Source organism: Anastrepha obliqua, chromosome 5 (assembly GCF_027943255.1).
Source record: "Anastrepha obliqua isolate idAnaObli1 chromosome 5, idAnaObli1_1.0, whole genome shotgun sequence".
Lineage (NCBI taxonomy): Eukaryota > Metazoa > Arthropoda > Insecta > Diptera > Tephritidae > Anastrepha > Anastrepha obliqua.
In genome coordinates this window covers 9,382,991-9,394,502 of record NC_072896.1, presented here as the reverse complement: position 1 = coordinate 9,394,502, position 11,512 = coordinate 9,382,991, and the positions used below count along the sequence as shown (strand labels likewise).

At 37.4% G+C, this 11,512-nt stretch overlaps 1 protein-coding gene across 1 annotated transcript; it reads right to left on the bottom strand.

Moving 5' to 3' along the window:
- Positions 1 to 241: 241 nt before the first annotated feature.
- Positions 242 to 10,269, bottom strand: LOC129248265 (protein gurken). Its single transcript, XM_054887750.1, has 3 exons — positions 9,431 to 10,269; positions 1,314 to 2,159; positions 242 to 1,232 (listed from the first exon to the last, which is right to left on the bottom strand). Exons 1-3 carry the CDS (start codon positions 9,492 to 9,494, stop codon positions 934 to 936), a joined length of 1,209 nt encoding a protein of 402 aa, XP_054743725.1. The 5' UTR covers positions 9,495 to 10,269; the 3' UTR covers positions 242 to 933.
- Positions 10,270 to 11,512: the final 1,243 nt, after the last annotated feature.

The following is an 11,512-nucleotide window of genomic DNA, read 5'->3' as shown; positions in this document are numbered from 1 at the left end:
TGTAGGTTTAAAGTCGCTGCAGAATTTCGTTGATTTTTGGAATTTTTTTTTTATACAATGTTGACAATTTTCTTCCATGCATCCGTGCTCGGAAGTCTTTTATATGGAATTTTCTTCCATAAAAATTTTCATAAAACTCAACTTAAAACTCCACTTTTAAATAATTCAAAATAATTTTTTGTTATGAATTTTTTTATACATTTTTTTTTTGTTTTTGTAAAACAAGTACAATTGTACAACAAATTGTGAATGCAAATGAGCCGGCATTTCGTGTTTTTTAATTTATATAAACTGCATAGTGCAGCAAAAAGTTGAAAAAGCAGTAATTAGTATACAAATACAAATATAAATATTTTGAGTATTTAACAAAAAATCTATAATTACAAACTGAAGCTTCAGCGAGGGGGAAAATATGCGAAAAATATGCATAGAAAACAAAACAATACATTTTTTAAACCAAATTTGGCAAAATAAATAATAGGGATTGCGCGCTCTCCCTTCAACTACATACAATAAATTAAAGCTAATCAAAAGCACCAGCGGAAATGTGAGGCCAGCTTTACAGCTCACAATAAAAATAAATAAATAAGAAAAAAAGAAAAGTAACTTTCGCACGAATGGAAAGTTGAAGCGATTATAAATTAAATTTCTATAGAAATTAAGCTAATATTTTTTTTTTTGAATAATACACCTACATTTTTACAAAAAATATCTGAGTACATGTGCATGTAAATATATCGAAGTACACAAGCGCTGCGACAAAATGCGCGCAGCGACAAAAAACAGCGCTAGGCAGAATATGAGCCATTCTAGCCACGCTCGCGCAGTGTTCCATGAAAAAGTGGTAATAATAATATTTACAATTAAATTAAGTACTTTTTTGTAGCATTTGTAATATTTGAATTTTGCATTTATCTGCACAATTAAATTGCACTAGTCCGTATAAGCAGAGTAAGAAGCTGCGCGCGCAGCAATTGGATAGGAGTTCAACATAATAAACTCGCCAGCATCATCATCGGCCTCGAACAGCTCGAATTGTTCTTTGGTTGAAAGTGCCCTCGACGGTGGCATTGGCGCGGGCGTTAGTTGGGAGGGACGCTTAAATACGATAGCCGCGCCAATCATAATGTATATGACAGAGAGCGAGACCAGCATCGGAAAGGAGAAGACAATGCGCGCCATTCGAATTTTTTGCTTCTTATTGGCGCCAGCAATGGAGGGTATGTAGGAGCCTGCAAGTCAAAGCACGTGAATTGTTATTGTTATTGAAGTTCAGGTTGAAGAAATATACAAAAACAAAAGCGACAACTCACCATTCATGCTCTTCGATTCGCAACGCTCACCAACGTAGCCGTCGGCGCAAATGCACGAATGTATCGTCTCGTTGCCGATGGGATAGCGAAAGCAACGACCGCGATTCAAACAGAATTCGACATTAAATTGACCGCTACAGGGTAGTTTCAACAGATCGCGCACAGTTTTCAAATCATTCATTACGCTCTCCATACCACCGAGTCGTGTTGTTGCAGCAGGTGTGGCTGTGTTTGTTCTTGTCGAGCTGGACTCGCTGCTTAGCGCAGCAACTACAAAAGTGCTCCCACTTTGACTGCTACTCTCAAGACTTTTCGAAGTACTGCTGCGCTGAGTGCTCGTAGTTTCTGTTGTAGTTGCAAGTGTGGTAGTATCTCTTGTTTGTGTGGTTGTTGTCGTCGGCGTCATCTTGGTTTTTCTTGTTGTCGCTGTCGTTGTCGTTTTTGTTGTTGTTGTTGTTGCTGTGGTTGTCGTCTCGAAGGCTGCTGCATCGAAAATACCGAGCAAACTTTCAAACGAATCGCTGCCGAAATTCCCCAACTCCATTGCCCCACCCAAAATTTGCCTATCGGTACTTTTCTCTTCGTTATCATCCCTGGAGCGCGTGTGCTCATCTGTATAGTTTTTATTGAATTCGAGCTCACTGTTAGCTATATCCACATATTGTGGTATCTTTTGTTGTTGTTGCTGCTGTTGTTCCAACTGTTGCTGGTGCTGCTTTTGCAGCTGATCGTAGTCGTCGTTGTCATAATCGTACCCATCGCTGTTGATGTTACTGTGCTGGCGATGCTGTTGTACGATTTGCAGTGTGTGTTCCTTGAGCAGTAATAATCGGCTCGAACAACAATCTGTGGGAGGAGAAATGGCGATGTAGAAATTGAGTTGATTGAAAGGGATTTTTTAACTACAATTGCTAATGGTTTTAACAACACTTGTGGCCACATAATTAAGTCACTTAAATTTTTTTTAGGTGTTCGTCACACTTTTCATGCGAAATTTATTTCGTTAATTTGTTAAAGAGATTTGGTTCATTGTGTAACTAAAACTCTATAAATCAAAGCTTCAAACTTTGTAAAAAATTTACCAAAAATTAAAAAAAAAATGGAAAAAATTTCAAAAAGCTATCATACAAGTTTTCAACTTTCCTGAAAACTTCTATGTATTCAGTTTTATAGCGCATTCTATTCTAGTGTAAGCTATAAGTTTCTTAAAAAAAATGTTGAACGCAATATTAAAAATAACTCAAAAAGCTTATGGATCCTCCAATTTACCATCCTCCATGTTTTACAGAAACAAATATGCCAGCTCCGCAGAGAAAATGGCAAATCTTTTTTTGGAATTTTGAGTGCAAATTTCGTAAGCGATTTGGATTTTGTTCTTCGCTGTTCAGGTCTTTCAGATTCTTCCTTTTTTTTGACGCATTATCCGTGAAAGAAAATTACGTTCAACGCACGATTGCAACTCTGAAACCATCACCCATAATCGATGCTGACGGTCTTTCACCTGTTCTCCTCAAAAGCTGCTTCTCATTTACAAAACCATTAATGTTAATTTTTAATAAGTCGCTCTCTGCTGGATTATTTCTATAGGATTGGAAAATAGTTCACATAACTCCAATCTTTGAACTGGGAATAAGGATGACGTCACAAATTATAGACCTATTGTGAAATAGACAACAATTTCGAAATTATATGAGCCTTTTGGTAAAACAAAGCTCTTTTTGCTCTTGCTAATCTCATAAGCCCGAATCAACATGGCTTTATTAGGAGGGGAACTGTAGGGTTTCATAGCTTGCATTTTTTTCCGAAGACTGTATCGATAGCTTTAAGGCAGACTATCAAGTAGATGCCATCTACACTGACTTTTTTTGTTAGGGTCTCTCTCTCTAGCTTATTTTTTGATAGAGTCTCTCTCCCTATCGTATTTTGGATTCCGTTCCACCTTCCTACGTGCTCGGAAGTCCTTCATATGGATGAAAGTATTCAACATCGTATAAAAAAAATCAAAAATCAACGCGAATTTGGGTAACTCCAAACTTATACATTATGATAAAAAATTTAATAGGCTATAAACCCAAAAAATTTCTAAAAATTCTGATTAAAAAGTTGAAAATATTACAAATATTGTAAAAAAGTGAAGCGGCTTATTTATGTGACCGCAGGTGTATGCTCGCTCAAAAATATTCAAATTTGTAAATATATCATTAAATTGTTACCATCAGTTCTATACCCCATCGTATTAAAAATGCTTTTTCTAAGCTGAGAAAACAAATACTACTGATGCTAATGTCCTCAATGCCCAAAAGGATGTTAAAATAATTCTTTATGAGCTACACATTTCTTTTGCATCGTATCTTTTCCCTCCTAAATAATAAAATAAAAAATAGATACATACATTCCTATCGAAAAATGTCAGAAAATCGCTTAAGAGAAATCATCGAAAACTTTTCATGTTAAGAAGCGAAAAATAGTTAGCACCAAAAAGTGTGAACGGTGCACGGATTGACTTTAAGGTACTCGTAAAAAGCTCACTTGCAAGAGGACACAGCAAAAACCTTCAAAAAAGGTATCCTATGTACCTCGAGGTTAACGAGAAAACACTGCAAAACAAGGACTCATTTCCGTTTTTTTATTTCGAAACGCTCTGTGTTCGAAGTGCTTAGAGAATGATGTCCCATATTTCATCCGAGACAGGAGGTGAATCAACCAAAAGAAAGATTTTTGTTATCTCGGGAGTAAACTAACACCAACATGCAGAACGTCCCAAGACATCGAATAAATAAAATCTGCGGGGCCTTTTCACAATTTAACAACATATGGGCTTCAAAATCCTTATCAGCCAAGACCGTGCTTCGGATCTTCAGTTTTAATGTAAAATTCGGGCTGTTATATAAAGGGTTTTCCAATAAGAGGTGTTATTTTGATATTCAAAGAAAAAAAGCTATTTTTTAATATAAATGATCGGATGTTTATTTCATTATAAAGAGGAGGGTGTGCCGTAAATAGTGGAAAATAACATCAGGCAAATGAGCACCACGACCACGCTTACAGAACAATATCCTTTTCATGAAATTTTCCATAACCGAATTGCAAAGTGGCTGCCCTATGTCCCCGATAACCTCACGAATTCCATCCTTGAGGCTTTGAATCGACCCTCGGCTGTTGGCGTAAGGACTACGTGGACTCTTTCACGTGGATCCAAAGGAAAAGGTCACAAGGTGTTAAATCACAAGATCTCGATGGCCAATTGTGATCACCGCTTCGAGAGATAACACGGTCCGGAAACTCTTCCCGTAAAAAATCAATGGTTTCGTTGCTTGTGTGGCACGTAGCACCGTCTTGTTGAAAATAAACGTTGTCCAGACCAATACCATCCAATTGCGGCCATAAATATCGTTAATCATATTTCGATAGCGATAGATAACACTTGTTATTGGAAAACCCTATAGTTGTGAGTCCTGGGCGCTGTACTGCTCTGGAAACTGCGAACTTATGTCTTATCTTACGGACCTATTAGAATCGTCCAATGAACTCCACATCGAGTTAACTATCAAACGCAGACGGTTTGGTTGAATAGGCCATACACTGCGCAAAGATGCAGGCGAAGTCTTCAGGGCTGTCCTTTCGTGGAGTCAGCGAGACACAAGAAGCTGTGGTACACCAAGCATCTGCTGGCGACTCATGATTGTAGCCGACCTAAGGAATTCCAATACTAACTGGAATAATTTTAAACAACTTGTTAACAACCGTAACGACTTCAAAAGCGCTAATTTGATGCTATGCTCCACCCGGCGTTAAAGGGTATTTTAAAAAATCCCCACTTTTCAGCAAGTTCTGCCTAGAAACACTCTGTTGTAAGAGAAATAGTTAACAATTACTTTAGTAAGTCGCAAATGAAAAATAACCAGAGCGCCAACCTTCTTAATATTAGGCTCAAAGCGTGACCTGCATCTAAAACTCTTTTGGTTGCGAGATTATTGCAAGTTCCTCCAGAACCAGACTTCAGAGATGGTGGGAGCTCTTATGCAACTCCTTAGTATTATTACTGAGTACTTTTTGTACTCGAGTCCTTTGTGAAAGTAATCAAGTGGGTATCGAGCGCACGGTTAAGTAAAGTAAAGTAAAGACTGAAGCTTTCAATGCTCCAAGCAGTAGTAAGTTGAAAAAGGGAATTTCCGTGGGGTGTCTTATGATATTTGAGATCCCTTGGCAAAAAAAAAGACGAAAAAACGTCTTGCCGAATTTTCGAGATATACAGTCTGTGAACCGGTGTTTTTGCAAGATATTTCGATCTGTTTTTTGCTGCGTAACTGTTCCACTCTAGGGCTACGAGGGCAGTGCTAACTCAGGTTAGTGTCGTTCGAAACTTTCCGGTAAACGCAACCAAACAAAAATGAGTGAGAAGTACACGAAGCGTTTCGAGGCGAAAGTAATTAAAAAAATCAAAAAGTTTGTCGTGATTTGGAATCAGCGGTATAAAGTGTACAAAAATGTTGAGGACTTTTCCGAGTGCGGCTTGAAGCGAGTGACGACGAAGCAGAATAAAGTGATCTTCCAACTTTTTAAGCGGGACCCTTCTTTGTGACAACGCCAAGCACGAACAGTTCTTGCTAAAAAGCGAATAAATGTGAGTATCAGCGCCATCGAACGACGACTGAAGGAGGCGAACATATCCTACCGTCCCACATCGTCAAAACCACTACTCTCAGAAAAACACATTGAGAAACAACAAAACAAGAAAACGGCGTCACAGTATTGGACTGGCCTTCCCAGTCCCCAGGCCCCATTGAAAATGTATGGAAACTATGAAAACACATCTTGCCGGAAGGCCAGTCCATGATTTAAAGCAACTCTTCCGTCAAGTTAGCGAAATCTAGTCCAGTTTGTCGACGAGCTACGCCGAAAAGCTGGTTCAAAGCATGAAGAAGATGCCAGGCTATACTCGACAACGATGAAGACTACACGGTTTATCGAGTAATTGCGACTCGTAGTTTTGTATATTCTTTCATGTAAAAAAATTTAAATATATATCTTTTATACTTCATGAATAATCGCGGTTCCTTCATTTTGACACAGACTGTACATATAGCGGCACCAAATATTTAAAGAGTAGCCTCTCAGAAGAAAGCAAAGATTTTAAAGACACATTTCTAAACCTTTATAAAATAACACGGAGGAAACCTCTTGCGTATGAAATTTTATGTGAAATGGAACCAATGCGAGTAGGTATCGAGTATTTCTCTCCGATATTTTCTGGTATGGATTTTAACGAGTACAGGTATTGAGTACATGGCGGTATCGGAGCAACGCTATTCGCTTTACTTGGGTTCTTGACCATAGGATATTAATTTGGAAAATAATACACAAATTGAGTTATGAGCATTCCTTCCGCTTTATTTCGAACATTCAATTTGCACAGTACGGATTATTCGTGCTGGATGCCTTATGCACTGTTCCTTTCCATAACTTGTGTGACTACTAAAGACATTTCATAATTCCGCGATTGAAGAAGCCCTCGTCGTTATCGGTAAAAACTTGATCAGTTCATTTCCACAAGACTCTAATGAGCTGTATGGATGTCTTTAAAGGTGTGTGGGACTCTTTCTATATGCCATATCTGACCATTTCTGGTATATTTCAGTCGAGCTCCGAATTGAATGTTTGATGCGACGGGCAGCTCATAATGGATGGTTACCTCCAATTCACTCCAAAGTCTTCTTTGTCATTAAGCTCAGTTTGGCGTTCATTTAAGCTGGCTCACCCTGATTTTTGTTCTCGTATATGACTCAATTTTCTTCGCCTGCTACCATCCGTTTCAAAAATGGATCGACTTCGTTAGGTTTCTCTTAAGAATCGCAGATATCATTTTGGTTTACCGCCAGGCTATGTTGTAGATAAAGAGAATCTGAAGGAGTGATTACCACTTGGGGCCGATATTTTTAAGAAGCAACATATGGGTTCTTCGCCTCGGTATAGCGTCAGCTCTTATACATATATCGTCCTAGAATGGGACTATTTGTGTAAAAACAACTTTATTATCATTCTGAAGGCTTTCAATTTGCTAGGCATGGCCCCATGTGACTTTTTCGTGATTTTAGACGATGAAGTAACTAATTTTTAGCGTTATTAACACTGATTTTTTTATATGATTATTAAACTCCTCATTAAGTAAGCAAATGCACCGAAACATTAAAACCTTTCAGGAAATTTCATTGGTTCTTAAGAATTTCATCCTAAATGATAAAAGAGGGCTTGGTTAATATCAATAATGACAGTGAAGTTTGCAATTGCCGTGTAACCATTGATGAAAACTGGATTTCGTCGGTATCTGGCGTCGTCAGTACCTGGATCTGAAGTCCAACTAAGAGTTGATGCTGGGGATAAGAAGCAAAGGAAGATCGTCAATAAAATTCAAAGTAGAAAATTCCGTGTGGAAGATGTTGTCTGCCGTTTTCTAGAAGAGCGAGTGAATTTTATTATTTGATTACTTGCCTAAAGGCACTACAAAGAACGGCCGGCACGCGAATTGGCTGGGTAAGGCAAATGCGGCAATTGTAGAGCAGAGACGTTTCAAGTTAGCGATCGGAAGTGCTGTTGAAGCCTTATGAGCTACATATAAGACACAGAAATTGCCCACCCATACGATAGTAAGACCTGCCTACCAGTGACTTTAACCATTTTCTTTAGTGACATTACCATTTTCAAATTTAAGAAAGCAGTTTTGGGCACGAAGTTCTTGGGATGACAGATGATTGATGACAGATGATGAATTCTTTTGATGAGAAATCTAAAGAGCCCATATATTTCTTTGCTTGCAAGAGGGTGTCCAGAATTATCTATTTTGTGTTTCTTTTATCGATTCTCGGGCTGCTGGAAGCTACTTTGAGAGAGTAGGAAATTGTTTCTCACCAGCCCACAGACGCACAAAAAACAAAACCTAGTGAGAAAATTGTCTAATTGAGTTGTCAACTGTTTTGTGTAAGCAGAAAACAACAAATAAAAAAACAAAATAACAAGAAACAACAACAAATTATTGTGACGTTTTGGTTTTGGGTAAGAAATAATGTTTTTTGTATTTCAGTGCTTACGCTCTATTTCGAAGGGATCTCTTTTTTAAGCTCATTTGGCCGTAGCTTGACAAATATTTCAATATTTCAAACATTCTTCAATTGAGAAATAAGAAATAAAGGGTGGTTAGGTTTCAAGGGCCGGTGTTGATTTTGAATAAAATACAATTTTTTTAGGAAATTATTGTCATTTTTCTTTATTATGATAATACTGGTATGGCTCAATTACGTATAGAACAAAATATCGGCCAAATGGCCGCCGCGGCCTCGGCGGTACACCTCCATCCGATGGTACCAATTTTCGACGACGCTGAGGCATAATTGAGGTTCTATGCCGTTAATGTGCCGAATTATCTCATCCTTTAGCTCTTGAATTGTTGCTGGCTTATCGACGTACACCTTTTCTTTCAAATAACCCCAAAGAAAGAAGTCCAATGGTGTCGTTGACGTTTAGGTGTGGTTCACATTCAACATCGGCCCTTGAAATTTAACCACCATTTATAAAACCTACTTTTCATTCATTACCTTACGCCGCAAAATTCGTGGCCACTCCTCCTGAATCTTGAATATTTTCTTCTTTGATTTTCGTTATGGAATTTTCTTATAGAATCTGGGGGTTCATAACTACTTTTTCGATATGCTTCAGCGAATACGAGTACTATGCAAATTCGGAGTAAGTTTTGAAAAAAAAAAATAAAAAAAAATTATTTTTCATTATTAGGAAAAATTGCACCCATTTTCACCAACTTAAAAATCAGCGTAATGAGGAATTACACAAACAGTAATATTTTAATAAGAATGCGTAAGTATATTTCCGATATATTACCGAGATTTTCTAATGAGTGAGTTTAACGAGATTTTTCTAACTAAAAATTCCATGACTATGAATAACATCGTTGCAAATTACATTTTTTTCATTGTCGTTCACGGCACGCTTCCTTCGACAACAAAGAGAATGCTTCAATGCATAAAGGCATAAATAAGCTCATACACACATACATACACACGCACACATGCCTATATACTTATCCTCATATACCAACAAATACCTACCAGTCACTGCGACGATTGTTGACAGCATGAAAATTACTCTCAGCAAATTTTCCGAAATTTGCATTATACCAAATTTATTCAGACATACACGATATTCACCACCGTAACGAGAGCATGTGTGGTGAATACTCGCGTATTATGTGTAGTGAAGAAGAAGAAGAATAGAATGAAAGTGGAATTTTCAATATCGAATTGTAAAACAAAAACAGAAATCCAAACAGTAATCGAAAAAAGTAGCAAACGTCGAAAGGCGGCGAAGCGCCAAAAATCATCCAAAAACTCGCGAGGTTAATTGAAGGTGAAGTTTTTGCAATGCCAAGCAGGCCACAACACGTGTAAAATTCGTTGCATATATTTTGCAGGAAAATGGCATTTTTTATTTGTACAACTCTTTGCAAATGCACAGCAAGACGTACACTGTGAGAAATTTGTGCGACACTCTTGACGATGAAAAGTTCTATGCCATTTATGTAGAGCGACGCAAATGTCGCAAATGATCGGCGTTCACGACTACTGGAACGACACACTGCGCGGTTCGGGTGAGAAAACTCGCAATGGCAAATTCAATTAAATGAGTCACATAACCGCAAGCGGAGAAAAAGCGCTTTTTTGTTTTTGATTTTCACACCAACAATTTTTTATATCTTTTCGAAAAACATTGCGAAACGCGAATTATTACTTTTGATTGGAAAAATGTCGAAAAAAAACTGAAAATGTCCCGTAAGAAGAAGCTATAAATTGCACGAAGCGCAAAATTACTCGTAGTAATTGTTTGGACGCGTACGCGTACGTCGAATCCCGTTGCTCGTCAATGGGCGCACAAAATGAGACTGTGGTGAATGGGTGGCGCGAGCGTGGTGACAGGCCAGCAGATCACCAATTCGTTCATGGCACAAATCGCTAGCCGCAATCGTGGCCGCGGCCGCTGCATTGAATGTCACTTCTTTTTCGATACGAATTTAGAGAGGCATTCTGATGCCTGCCGAAAGTGCTTGGGGAGAGAGGGGCGTGGTCGTTGATTTACGATGAACGCGTGGGAGAATAGCAGCATTGAAGGGAATGCCAAAATTATTTTATTAGCGTACAAGCAACACAATTTTTTTTTTCGTTAGAACGATTTGAGTTTTGGTGCAGGGAAAGCTTACGGTGTGAAGGGGGTGGTACGAAAGTGAATGAAAATTATTGCATTTTCCGTTTATTTATTTATTTTTTGTTTTCATGAGATTAAAGCATTACAAATGTGAAATCGTGACATGAGCGGTAGGCAAAGTAGTCATATGTTGTTGGAAGGAAGTGCAAGGCACTGATGAATGCCATTAGTGAAGACCTTAAAATAAATGCAATTAATGTGAAGTAATAAAAATGGAGATTATACAAAGTAGAAATACACAGAGTTGATATATACGCACACATATATTTGAGGAACTGAGGAATGTAAGCAGAAATTGTTTACTTGGGCTGCTTAGAAACTTTGAGTGGAAAAATAAATATAAAATAATATAAAAATTTAATGTAGAAATTTTACTTTTCTTTATAGGGGCTATCGATACGGACACAAGTTATTGTTTGCGATGCATAAGCATCTGATTTGGCTATTGGAATCTGAATAAGCTTTAAAAAATCTTATTCCACATCCACATTAATTTCTAATACTAATTTTCATGCATAGGGTTTTTCGATAGGGGCGTAATTTAATTTTTGTAGATGCATAGTGGACTGGTTTGACGCATATAAAATCTTTGTGTGGAAAAATAAATATTAAATAATATAAAAATTTAATATGGAAATTTTACTTTTCTATACAGGGGCTTTCAATAGGGACACAGCCTATTGATCGCGATGCATAAGTATCTGATTTGGCTAATAAAAAATTAGTTTTAAAAAATCTTTTAGATGTTGAACTAATTTTGGAAATCTAATTTCCATCATACATAGGGCTTTTCAATAGGGGCATAACATAATTTTTGTTGATGGTTTAATAAATATAAAAATTAGATTTAAAAACCTTATTCCACATTTACATTTATTTCAAATACTAATTTTCGTGAACAGGGTTTTTTAATAGGGCTATAACATAGTTTT

What these genes read in the sequence shown, in the direction of transcription:
- LOC129248265 (XM_054887750.1), bottom strand. Translation starts at nt 9,494, where the DNA reads ATGCAAATTTCGGAAAATTTGCTGAGAGTAATTTTCATGCTGTCAACA. An exon ending in AACAATCGTCGCAGTGACTG is followed by an intron (nt 2,160 to 9,430) that starts GTAGGTATTTGT and finishes CTCCTCCCACAG; the next exon opens with ATTGTTGTTCGAGCCGATTA. An exon ending in CGAATCGAAGAGCATGAATG is followed by an intron (nt 1,233 to 1,313) that starts GTGAGTTGTCGC and finishes TTTGACTTGCAG; the next exon opens with GCTCCTACATACCCTCCATT.